The following is a 12,961-nucleotide window of genomic DNA, read 5'->3' on the forward strand; positions in this document are numbered from 1 at the left end:
TAATTGAGCTACTGAATCCAGTGATGGTGGAAAAGCAGTAATCCTGAAACACTGAAGAGAATTTTTCTTGCTGAAGCCTATCAAGTTAAGGCTTTTTATTTGCAATTTAGAGCGGCCTAACCGGACTCCACCATAGCATGTGCCTTCCCTTTTGAGCTGCTTAAGGCAGACAATAGCTTCTCACCCCTCTCTCCTGCCCTTTCCTCCCACCTTTCTTCCTACCCCTTCCATTCGTGAACCTTTCCTCCCTGTGTCCCTCCCTTGCCCAATATCTTCCTCCCTTTTTCCCTGTCTCCAAAACTATTCTTCTAACTTCTGGGTCTACCCCACATGGTACAAAACTTATATCTTCTAGCCCACAAAAACAATTTGCAGATGGTTATTGGTATTCACAGCAATTCCTCACTTGCCTGTTACTTCAATTCAGATCTCGGGCTGGTGCCCAGGCTTTCATTTTATCTCTTCTTGACAGTTCTGATAGGGATGATATTCATGGCTAACTTATTCAATGTTGTATAACTTGTCACTCTCATATCTGGAGTTGATCAGTTTGGAGGTATGGGATGCACATAGATCGAAATGAATGGCCATATAAGTGCAGCTAAGAAGGAAGTAAATGTTATAGTAATCAGAAAAACATAAAAGGGCATCCTGCATTTTCTCAACAGTTACCATTTATTTGCTTTGTGAATTTCATGAATCCAGAACTTAGAAAATTTGTAGTTTTCAGAGGACTGCATCTCAGTTTTCATCTCTAATAGGTCATCAACATAAACATGTGATAAAATATGTTACATATTCTAAAACACAGGAAATTTTCCTTAAGGGCAGATGTCATAAAAGATTGTTTTGATAAGTATTTGAGTAAAGGTCAAAATTGCTTTGCCATTCTTAAGCCTCTCCCCAAGGTTAACTCTGGTATGGGTTTATGTGTGGATTGTTGGGGTAGGTCCTACAGTGACTCGAAGGTTTCCTGGTTAGTTGATACGTGGCTTTGGGGGGGGATTCTGCCTATGGACTTCAGGTAGTTTTATGTGCTTAAATGATTTTTTCCCCCCAAACCAGAAATGAAACTTGAATCTAGCAGAAAGGATTAGATGGTTTGGGTGGGGAAAGGATGACAGATAACTAAACCATGAACTTTCTTGTGGTGAGTGTGAATAGGAAACATCGAGGTAGTCTTGGAAATGAATCTGTAGACTGAGATGTGGCTAAGTGTGTGCTAAGCTGCACCCGGGGTTTCGGATTACTTGCTCTGCCTTCTGGAGAGTCCATGGTTTGTATTTCAAAACAGCAAATCCTGGCTGTTTCTATAAGCATTTTGCATCGACAGATCCTTTTCCAGATAGCTCAAAACTAAGAACCTCACAGTTGAATAAGAGAGGAAAACCTAGAAGATGGGGTACATATCCTGCTGTGCACACTAGGGCAGGTACCCCATTACTGCCCCACTGCACAGGGTTGTGTTCTTGAAGAGAGACCCACAGAGATATAACAGGTAGATCCTTAAAGAGCTGTCATTTCGTTTGCTCCCTGCACTGCCCCCCTGCCAACACGAACCCAGATGCAAAGACTTACTCAGTACTCAGGATAACAAGCTCCTGCTCCAATACCCATCACAACCTGATGAGTTAGCCTCTTTTGTGGGAATTTAGTGTGGTTTTGTCAATTACCAATATGCTTCCCTTGTGAGTCTTGTTATGAATATCTTTTAAGTTAACTGAGTTATAATCAGTACATCTCATATTTTCTTGAATTTCTTATTTCAGTAGTTGTGATGAATATTTAAGAGAAAGTCCACAATGCTCACTTTGATATTTCAAGTTTAATTCAAATTTATTCAAAGATAAGATCACTAAGTATTACTGGAGAAGTCTACATAAATAATAGAACTGATGGTTCAGACCTGCATTTAATAATTCTGTCCCCTTATGATTTGCATAGGTTACAGAATGGTTTTTTCTTAACATAGTCTTCCTGCTCCTCTTCTCAACTTTGATATATTAATTTTTGTTATTTCTGGCAATGATTTCTATTCCAAGAGATAAAATTTCAGTCATTTCAACATTAAAAATAACCATAAAGTCAACCAAAAAATGTGATTTAATCAAAGTACCCTGAATCAATGGAAAACAGTGTTTTGTTTCTTTCCATGAATTAAAAACTGCCTTAATATTCTTAGGATCACAGTTGACCTTTGGCAATTTGGATGTGATCTGAAAATTACCAAAGTGGATTATAATTGAGATATATATATCTACATATATCCATCAGTCTATTCTTAGCATTGCAACTGAGACATTGAGATGAAAGTCGGACCTTATATTTTTGAATAGTTGAGTAACACCATCCTGGGTTTTTACTAAAACTGATGAAAGAGAAAATATGGTAAACTGGATGCATATAACAAACATGGGAGGTTGTAATGTTTCCAGGATATGGCATCTTGCCATTGACCACAGCCTCTTGGAACAAGATAAAGTCACTGAAATAGTTAACAGATGTTAGCCATACTAGAAATATAAAAGTTCTATTGCTAAAAATTATGTACGGTCAGATGGAGATTTGGCGCTTGGTCCATAATTTAACTGACTTGGCAAATGGAAAGTTGAGATCCAGAGGCATAATGCATAATATCACGGCCACACACTTTGCACACTCTGCAGGAGCTCATAAACTACTGACAATATGTATACTGTGCTAAGCCAGCTTGATTAAGTATTAACACAGTATTTGATACTTAGGGAAATCTGAAGTCAATTTTCACATCTACTAAATTAAAAAGTTATTTCTATAAGAGCAAAAGAGTAGACTTTTCTCTAAGTTCAAAAGCATGTCTACAAACCGTAGTATTTAGCTTCAGCTTGCATTTTACCAATGATGGGTACTGCTTTCCACTGATTTTGTAATATATCCAGTAATAGTCTTTAAAATTCTATTTTTCCCCACTCTCGTCTATTCCTTCACATTTCAGAACAAGTTGACAGTAATGATTTTCAGATGAGTATCTGTAGCTCTAATGGATCTTCTCAGCCTTGAGTCACAAGTTAATTCAAATCAAGCATTGAGGGAGGCTTGTGCTACTTTAGAGTTTGTGGTTTTATTCACAGCTTTGCAAATAAAGTCCCCAGCTTCCATCACTTTGTAAAGATTCACACCCTGTTAAGGGAAAGAAGAGATACCAGGTGGATTAGGAAGAAAGAAGACAAAACAGATTTCTTTTCATTTTATTAGTAGTTAATTAACAGTTTGAAATTACTAAACAAAATGTTACCCATTATTGACTTGAGGGTAACATTCGTCTTCTTCATGAATCACATAATCAGCATTTTAGATTTTTTTTATTAAAGCATATCTTGAATCTGACTCTTAAATGATATCATAGGCTAGCCATACCTAGATCAAAAAACAAACAAAAAACACCTCAATGTAATTCAGGGTGATATCTAAATTCAAGGAAGGACAATAACAACTAGAAAGAATCTACAAGATACCAGTGGAGGGCAGTTAAACTTAGAATGGTTTAGAGGAGTTCATAGATAAAGACTTAAGAAAAAAACCTTTTTACTATTAAAAACAAAAACTTGATACACCTATGAGAAATACAGGAAAAGTAAATGTATAATTTTGTTGGCATTTAGAAACACTATTGGTATGATATTGAAGGAAGTAGTTGTAGGTCAAATAAAATGAAGTAGTATTTAATACACATCTGGAACTTGTTTGCCTGGAAACCTGTACTATTTGAAAGCATAAACAGGATCAACAAAAGCTTAGGTAAATCCATGAATGACAGATAGGCAGGTGGGTATGAAGGCCAAGTTCAGGGCATGCTCCTCATCTCTGGGCTTGGTGTAGCAAAAGATCCCCATCAAGGTCTCCACCCAGCACCTCGGCTGTCACTAGAGGGGATAGAGCATTAGGTGGGTTACCCAGAGATTTGCCCTCAGGTAGCATTTCATAAACTCCTATGTCTTGCCTCAACATGGACTAGAAACAATGTGGACTTAAAATTGAACAGACTCAGACTTCCTGGCTCTTAAGTAGTTCTTAATATTTATGTTAGTCTGTCATTTCCTTAAAAGAGAAAATATAAATACAGGACCGTTTCATAGCAATGATCATAAGGAGATGATCATTTTAATACAGTCAATTCTCTCTAGAAACTTTGAGAGCAATGTTTCCTTTGTAGTTTTTCTCTTTTTGAGAAGTACCAAGAAAATTATTTTGTGAAATGATACTTATAAATGATTCTCGTTGCCTTTTTGCTATAAAGTTGTTCTTTTGGGTGCCAACATTTGGTTTGAGATTATTTGTCTTGTCCTGGAAATGACTTTAGGTAGACCATGTTAGGCACATTTTAGTTGACATTGTAAATGGAGCGCTACTTAAGTTTTACAAATAATTAGCCACATGTGTCTATCATTTTTAAATTACACCCAGCAAGGGATTATAGAAAGATCTTAGTCACCAGTGTTCTTTGCTTTCCAAGAATTTCATTGATAATAAGTATGCACTGGAATTTGCATTCTACCCAAACATTTCATTTTGGCCTTTCTCTATCATTTTACCTAACAAATATCATTATAAAATAACATTGCATTTATTATTGAATCATTTGTCAGGTGTTTAGATATGTCTTGTATACTAGGATATTCTCGGGGTTTTCGAGAATCTCGTGTAAAATAAAGTTTCTGTCCTCAGGCTGTTTAGCATCAAGCAGGCAATAGGGACCCCTATTGTGTGTGTGTGGGGGGGTGTCTTGTATTATAATTAAAGTCACTGATAGAGATATGCCCAGGTGATAATGAGGGCGGAGGTTGGGGCAGTCAACTCACTGAGAAAAAGAAAGTAGAGAGGAGTGTGTCAGGAAAGGGAATGAGGAAGGGTAAATTCTGACCCGAGTCTTACTTGGGGAGTATGAGTCACTGAGAAAGAGGACAGAGGAGGCATTTCGGGCAGAACAACAGTACAAAACATCTAAAAAAATGCCATGTCGTATGTTTAGAATGATGGGCAGAGATGACCTAAGAAGGCACGAATAGGCCATATTAGGTGAGAGAACACAACTCTGCTTTTCAGGAAATGAGAATCCACTGATGAGCGCTCAAGCAAAAACAAGGCATATGCATATTTGTATTTTGGATGAAATCCTCTGATGGTAGCATGGGAGATGAATTTAAGGGCTAGTCAGAAGTCTGCACAGCAGTGAGGAGGATGAATACCCAGGAAAGAGCTAAGGAATCGTGCTGACACAGCTATAGCAAGGGTATTAAAGAACCAACAACCAAAATAGCTTATAAGTCAAATTAGTGGCTCTTGGTAAGTGATTGGCATGGGAGCCATAATAACACTGGATTCTGCAGAGAATCTTGGCTTAGCCTGGGTAGCTCGTTGAATTGTAGCTCCTACCCAATGGAACAATTCTCTCCTTAAATTTTGAATTCTTAGGAATGAAGCCATGGCTTATTTGCATTTCAGTCCTCAAGTTCTAGAACATGACCTGATACATAATATGCATCAAAGCATCTGCTATATTTAATTCAGTCATCTAAATCTCCAAGAAAGAATCTCATTTGCCTCCATTTTTGTCATGGCCATACATTTCTGCCAGAAATGAGTAAGCTACTGTAAATGAAATAAGTTACTCCTAACCAGGAAAGACAGGCAACAGATTTTGGTGTTTACCCCAAGTGATACCCATCTCCCAGTGAACGTTACTGAGCGTCTCTATGGAATGGGCATAGCTGCAGTAACTCCTCGCTGGCTGCAGGGGAAGCTAGACGCAGAAATAAGATCCTGATACGATCTCAGGGTAGGTTCAGAGGTAGAAGCACACAGGTTGGTGTGGAAGTCTTAACGTAAGGAACCCAACAACATGAGCCTGGGGGTTAGGCAAGGAGATGCTAGAAGACTTTCGGGGATGGTGGAAACTCCCTCTCCAGGTGAAATCGAGTATGGAGAGGACGGCCATCCAAGTATGTTGGAAGCAAGAGCCAGGATAGAGGTGACAAATAAAATGGTGTGGGAATGGGACTAACAGGCAAGTGGTACTGTAGGAGCTTTTATGTAAGTAAAGTGAAGAGAGAGAGAGAGGGAAAATTCCATGCCGTAATCCAGATGATGCTTTTACATCTCAGAAAACATTCTGAACTTCTAATCATTTGTGAACTTTTTTCTTTTATATTTTTGCCTCCCCCGTGCCCCCCCCCCAAGCCAAAATCTGCCTTACAGACTAATAAGTAATGTTAACGAGCATGTGGCAAGACAAGGTGCTAATTAAGGTGGATGCTATAGAGAATACGACTTTTCAGGAACTTTTTTAAAGAGACAATGCTGTCCAGTGTCTCACATGCTAAGTAGTATTAAGCTCTCCTCTTTCCTGACCATTCAAATAGTGCCCTGGGCTTTTTTCCAGAAGCTTTAGTTGTCAGCTCAAGAAGAATCAAGATCTCTGTTTCCTCCTAGGAAAACACCCATCCAAAACAAAAGTGCAAAAACAACAATCCTAACGGCAAAGACACAGGCTCTCACTTACTGTGCGTGTAATCAAATCAGATGATAATGAAAAAGTACTTCAGAGGTCAGGAAGCACTATAAAAATGTGAAATGGTAGCATTATTGGTGTTGGAGCTACAGCAATAAGTTACTTTATAAGGCCCCCTAAGGAGTTTTTATTGTATTTTCCCACTGTGCATTTTAGCAAACAGCAAAAGTGTAGTAAAACTTTGACCTCAAAATTGCTTCCCAAATCTGAGACAACTTCCCATTTGTATCTGAAAGGCACACATGAATATTAAAATATGTTAAATGACTTACTGTGTTGAGCCCCAAGCCATTAAGCATATATATCAAATCCTCAGTGGCTACATTCCCAGAAGCACCTTTTGCATAAGGGCAGCCACCTAATCCAGATACTGCAGAGTCCACCACATTAATCCCCATCTGGAAAACAAACCAGAGCACTCAGGGCTTGTCTATTTATGGCACATAAATTGTTGAATTTCTATTTAACCTGTTCCAAAAAGCAGATAAGCAAAATCTAAACCTGTTATCCAAACATACTCACTCACCTGCTGCTAGAACAGTCCCCGGGGGTGCTGATTTCTTTTCTACCTAATCTTGTCTTTTAGGCTAACAAACTCGAATGATCTCAGGAAGTAGAATAATCTTAGATCAAAATTAAAATGGTGTTATTCATTGATAACCGCACGACTGTAGGGGGTAAAGTTTCAAGCAAGATGAATTCACTCCCTGGCTGTATAGATTCTCCAGTTCTCTAGTTCGATCCTAATACTATTATGTAAACATGAAATACTTCTAACACCCCAACTGCAAGTCAAGGTGCCTTAGAAGACAGGTGGTAGTGGTAGGGTCACTGTGTTTGAAATAGGAGTTTTGTGGGCTCAATTCACCCATTCAACTCACTTGATCTTTACTAAGCCGTTATTTTGTGTACCCAACCCTGCTGCTTTGGGAGAAGTGAAGAGCTATTTGGCAGGCAAGTCATCCACCACTAACAATAGCACCCTCTCACATTTACTGAGTCCTCAGTAAGTGCTGGATACTATTCCCAACATCTTATGAGTAGTAACTCATAATCTTCACAAAAACCACAAACCATGAGGTAGATATCCTTCTATCATCCCCAAATCACAAACGAAGAAACTCAAGTACAGCAGGATCACAGAATTTGCCCAAGGTCACCTCTGTCTCCAGAAAATTCACACTGGGATTTATGGTTTCTGGAAACATGCAGATTGTTACAGGTCATGTGTGTGGGGATATCAGAGGTAGAGGATATGTGTGTGCTGGAGATGTCCCTGAAGACATGATTACAGTGGGGTCTGAAAGGAGCCCTGGAGATCAGAGCATTGGAGAAGACTGGAAAAGAGAGGCAGGCATGTCATACCTCTGGAAAAGGTGACAGTTGGGTAATCAGAAGCTACCAAGAGGTATAATCTGATTATTCAAATCCTGGGCATTGAGGGGGAAAAAAGTAGTATGACCTCTGCTAAATGAGAAGCACCTGAAAGCAGAGATCTTGGGCAGCCAGTTAGGTCAGCCATTTGCATTCACAGGATCAGAACCTTACATTGTGGCTACATCTCCAGAGTCAGTCTCAGGAGATCTGGGCTCGGACTTAAGAATCTGAGCTTTTCACAAGATCACAGATGCTGCCCTTGCTGCTAATCTGGGGATCACACTTCCTTTTGTTTTTCTTTTTTGATAAACTTTTTATTTTAGAAGAGCTCCAGATCTTCAGAAAACTGGTGAGGAACAGAGCATTCCCATGTATTACCACCTAGTTTCCCATATTGTTACATTATCTTATGTGATCACAGTAAATCTGTCACAACTGGTGGACAAATATTGGTATGTTATTATTAAAGTCCATACATGATTCTGATTTCCTTATTTTTTTAAAGATTTTATTTATTTATTTGACAGACAGCCAGTGAGAGAGGGAACACAGGCAGGGGGAGTGGGAGAGGAAGAAGCAGGCTCCCAGCGGAGGAGTCTGATGTGGGGCTTGATTCCAGGACTCTGGGATCACGCCCTGAGCCAAAGGCAGATGCTTAACAACTGAGCCACCCAGGCGCCCCTGATTTCCTTATTTTGAACTTAATGTTCTTGTCTGTCCTTCAGTTTGGGTTTGTCCAATAAAAACATTGGCAGACTAGAATTCTGAAATATTTTGAGGAAGACCACAGAGGTGAAATGCCATTCTCAAAACACTGTATTAATCATCGTACACACTGTCAACAGGATTAATGACTGATATGTACCTTGATCACCTGGCTGAGGTAGTGTTTGTCAGGGTTCTGTAGTAAGGAAGCCCCCACTCCCCATTTTCCAGGCTGTACTCTTGGGAGAAAAGTCACTATGTGCAGCTCACACTTTGAGGTACAGAGTATCTACAGAAATCACTTGGAATCCTCCCATTTGGGAGATTTGTATATTCTCCTCTATTTATTCAAACATTGTTTTTTTATCAGTAGGGACTCAAGGCATTTTTCAGTTTGGTTTAGAATCCAATATTACTTTATATATTTTGTGGACCAGGTTGTTTGAGATTCGGTTTTTAGCAGCTCTTTGAGTTGGTTCCTGTGTCTCATTCTCACATCAAAGGGACTGTGCTGTTTGAACCATTCTTCCAGATTTCCTCTTGAGACTTAAGATACTTACACCAAGGTCTACCAGGTTTTTAAAAAAATTGTTTTTGGATGGTAGACCAAAACAGTTAACAGCGGTGATCACTGGATGGTGTGATTATAGGTAATTTATTTTAACTCTGTTTGTCTTTATTTTTCAATTCCTTCACAATGGATGTTAATTATATATAAAGTATTAAAAAAAATAAGGTTTCTGTAAACTCTCACCTGTAGTAGAATAACAGTATGTAAATAAGAATGAACATAAATGAATCCAAGATTCATTTTCTTGATTAACATCATTATTTTGCCACTAAGTGATCTTCCTAGGGTGTGAGACTGCAGGGTTAATCTGCATACAAAATGTTTAAATAAGACATGATCTGAGTGAGAGGTTACCTGGAAAATGGCCTTTCCCACTTTCCTAGAATGAGAAGAGCTGTAGACCTGGGGATTTTCTATCAGCTCCATTCCCAAGTTAATTGAATCAATTGTGTGCACCATGTGGCTTTAAAGCAAATTTGAAGAGTTTATTAAAGTATACATTACATGTGAAGGAGAACATTAAGCTATTAATGCCTTTTAAATTCTCTTTTTAAAAAATCACTGTACTACTTTAAAATCACTTTTTATGCAGTATCTCCTAAATTCTGATCTCTATTAAATGTGCAATTCTATTCCTTAGAAATAAATATTAATAGGTAATGTTACCCATATACTAAGCTATGATTTAATCTTTAAATAAGCTGATTTAGGAGCGCCTGAGTGGCTCAGTCGGTCAGGCATCTGACTGCTGGTTTCATTAGGTCACGATCTCAGGATTGTAGGATCCAGCAGGGAGTAGGGCTCCATGATCAGCAGGGAGTCTTCTTGAGATATTCTCTCTCCCCCTCCCTCTTTGTCCTCCATCCATCCCCCCCACATGAGCTTGCTTGCAGGTACTTTCACTCTAAAATAAATAAATCTTTAAAAAATATACAAGCTCCTTTGAAACTTTGCAACTACGAAAATTTGATTTTACTATGTATGTTTTCTTTACATCTACTTCCCTATTCCACTGGAAATGATAGATACTATGCTGTAAACAAGTTCTTGACAAAATGAAAAGCATTTATTCTCTTCATTGATTCTTGATGGTAAATAGAGGGACAATTGTACTTATAGAATGTAGTGACATGTACTATATTATTTAATATCATGTGTTTGAAGATAATAGATGGTTTCTTAGATGATTTTATCATATAAGAGATTGTCTTCATTAAAAGATGATTTGTAGATACTCCTTTCCCATGTCTCCAAACACAAACCACTATTTTCAGGCTTTCACGTTCCCAGGGGTATGGGTGTGTGTGCACGTATGTGTGTGTTCCCGGGGTGTGTGTGTGTGTGTGTGTGTGTGTGCGTGCACGCGCACACACGCGTTCACACTCAAGCACAAGCAGGTTTTTCGCACCACAGGTTGAAAAACAAAGCATTTGTTTGTTTTGAAGGAAAGTACATCTTTAGATGAGAAACCACAAGGTGGCAATGTAGCTTCAAAATCCACCAAGTTAAAGTCCGGCATTTACAACCCCACTGTGTTCCAGCCTCCCAAAATGACAAACATGTAAATAAATCACTTTATATTATACAAATAACTGTTTTCTTTTCAAATGACGAAACTTTTACTAATGGTACAGAACACGAACTGTGGTTCAGTATATTTCTTTTTAGTCTTCCTTTGACTTGAACATGTTTATGAAGTACACTCTTTGTGCCAGGGACTTGGAATCCATACAAAATCCTGTAGTTCATAGGGTTTAGCATTAGAAATTAGAATTATGTATTTTGTCACCGAGCAGTAGCATACTATTATCAAACTAGAAAATATTTTCTTCAGAGCTAAGGGAACTAGTAATCCTCCTTAAACTAAAACCCAGAACTCAAAGGGTTGAGTTGTCCTTGGCTCCCACCTTCCTCCAAGCTCATGATTAAAGCAATTAATCCAGTGACCAGGAAATGATAAACTTGTTGAGTTTAGTTACACATGTTCTGTCTGCCTGAGCTCTCCACTTACGTATAAGCTTGGACTTAGGGGCTGAGAAAGATGAATAAAATATTAGTAGCTGCTTTTTCTGGAAAATGGTAAATTGTAGATAAACCATGAGCACATCATTCTGTGCTAAAATCTTAGGTGAGCTCTGTGGAGTATTAATCTTGCATAGTGCTTAGATGCCCTGACCATGCTGATATGCTAACGAAAAGTACATCTTGACTTTTTCTTACTGCTGTAAGAATTTATTTCCCAAACAAAATGAGAAATCCTTAAGAGGAGTCCAATCATTTTACAAACTTACAATGTCCTGTATTTTCATGATTTCAAAATACTTAATGAAATCTCAAATTTTAGGTATTGAGGCTACTAAAATCTTAAGGAACATATAAAATTTTGGTAAGTTTTGAAATGACGTCAACTTTCTTTACCCTCTAAGTTCAACTTTTTTAAAAAATCTGTAATGTTAGATTTAATTTAATGTAATTTTTATTTTTTTTATTTTAATGTTTTTTTATTATGTTAGTCACCATACAGTACATCCCTGGTTTCTGATGTAAAGTTCGATGATTCATTAGTTGCGTATAACACCCAGTGCACTATGCAATACGTGCCCTCTTTACTACCCATCACCGGTCTATCCCATTCCCCCACCCCCCTCCCCTCTGAAGCCCTCAGTTTGTTTCTCATAGTCCATAGTCTCTCATGCTTCATTCCCCCTTCTGATTACTCCCCCTTTCTTTATCCCTTTCTTCCCCTACCGATCTTCCTAGTTCTTATGTTCCATAGATGAGAGAAATCATATGATAATTGTCTTTCTCTGCTTGACTTATTTCACTTTAGATTTAATTTTAAATGAGATATTCCAAATTAAATCTAACATTACAGATTTTTTAAAATGAGATATTTCAACAAAAACCATAAGATACCTGGGAAAAAGCCTAACCAAAGAGGTAAAGGATCTATACTCTAGAAACTACAGAACATTTATGAAAGAATGAAGACACAAAAAGTGGAAAAACATTCCATGCACATGGATTGGAAACAATAAACATTGTTAAAATATCTATCCAGCCCAGAGCAATTCACACTTTCAATGCCATCCCTATTAAAATACCACTGGCATTTTTCAAGGAGCTGGAACAAAAAATCCTAAAATTTGTATGGAACCAGAAAAGACGCTGAATTACCAAGGGAATGATGAAAAAGAAAAGCAAAGCTGGGGGCATCACGTTACCTGACTTCAAGCTATATTACAAAGCTGTGATCACCAAGACAGCATGGTGTTGGCACAAAAACAGACACATAGACCAATGGAACAGAACCCAGAAACTCCAGAAAGGACCCTCAACTCTTTGAACAACTAATCTTTGACAAATCAGGAAGAAAAATCCAATGGAAAAAATACAGTCTCTTCAATAGTGGTACTGGGAAAACTGGACAGCTACATATTACACCATACACAAAGATAAACTCTAAATGGATGAAAGACCTTGATGTGAGACAGGAATCCATCAAACTCCTAGAGGAGAACAGAGGCAGTAACCTCTTCAACATCAGCCACAGCAACTTCTTTTTAAGACACGTCTCCAAATGCAAGGGGAACAAAAGCAAAAATGAACTTGTGGGACTTCGTCAAGATAAAAATCTTCTGCACAGCAAAGGAAACAGTCAACAAAACTAAGAGGCAACCCATGGAATAGGAAAAAATATTTGCAAATGACATTACAGATAAAGGGCAGATACCCAAGATCTATAAAGAACTTCTCAAACT

At 38.1% G+C, this 12,961-nt stretch overlaps 1 protein-coding gene across 5 annotated transcripts in view; it reads right to left on the reverse strand.

Moving 5' to 3' along the window:
- Nucleotides 1–652: 652 nt before the first annotated feature.
- HMGCLL1 (3-hydroxymethyl-3-methylglutaryl-CoA lyase like 1) overlaps nucleotides 653–12,961 on the reverse strand; it is a 190,513-nt gene continuing 178,204 nt past the window's right edge. For 3 of the 5 annotated variants that reach the window (XM_008691767.2, XM_008691764.2, XM_008691762.2), the window contains 2 exons: nucleotides 6,820–6,945; nucleotides 653–3,159 (listed from right to left, as the gene is read on the reverse strand). In XM_008691767.2, the coding sequence (XP_008689989.1) occupies nucleotides 3,058–3,159; nucleotides 6,820–6,945 (228 nt within the window). In that variant the 3' untranslated portion in view covers nucleotides 653–3,057. Of the gene's footprint in view, nucleotides 3,160–3,180; nucleotides 3,903–6,819; nucleotides 6,946–12,961 lie in introns of those variants that run through there. The other 2 variants (XM_008691763.2, XM_008691766.2) reach the window with 2 other exon arrangements.

This window comes from Ursus maritimus, unplaced genomic scaffold (genome assembly GCF_017311325.1).
Source record: "Ursus maritimus isolate PB19 unplaced genomic scaffold, ASM1731132v1 scaffold_29, whole genome shotgun sequence".
NCBI classification, from domain to species: Eukaryota; Metazoa; Chordata; class Mammalia; order Carnivora; family Ursidae; genus Ursus; species Ursus maritimus.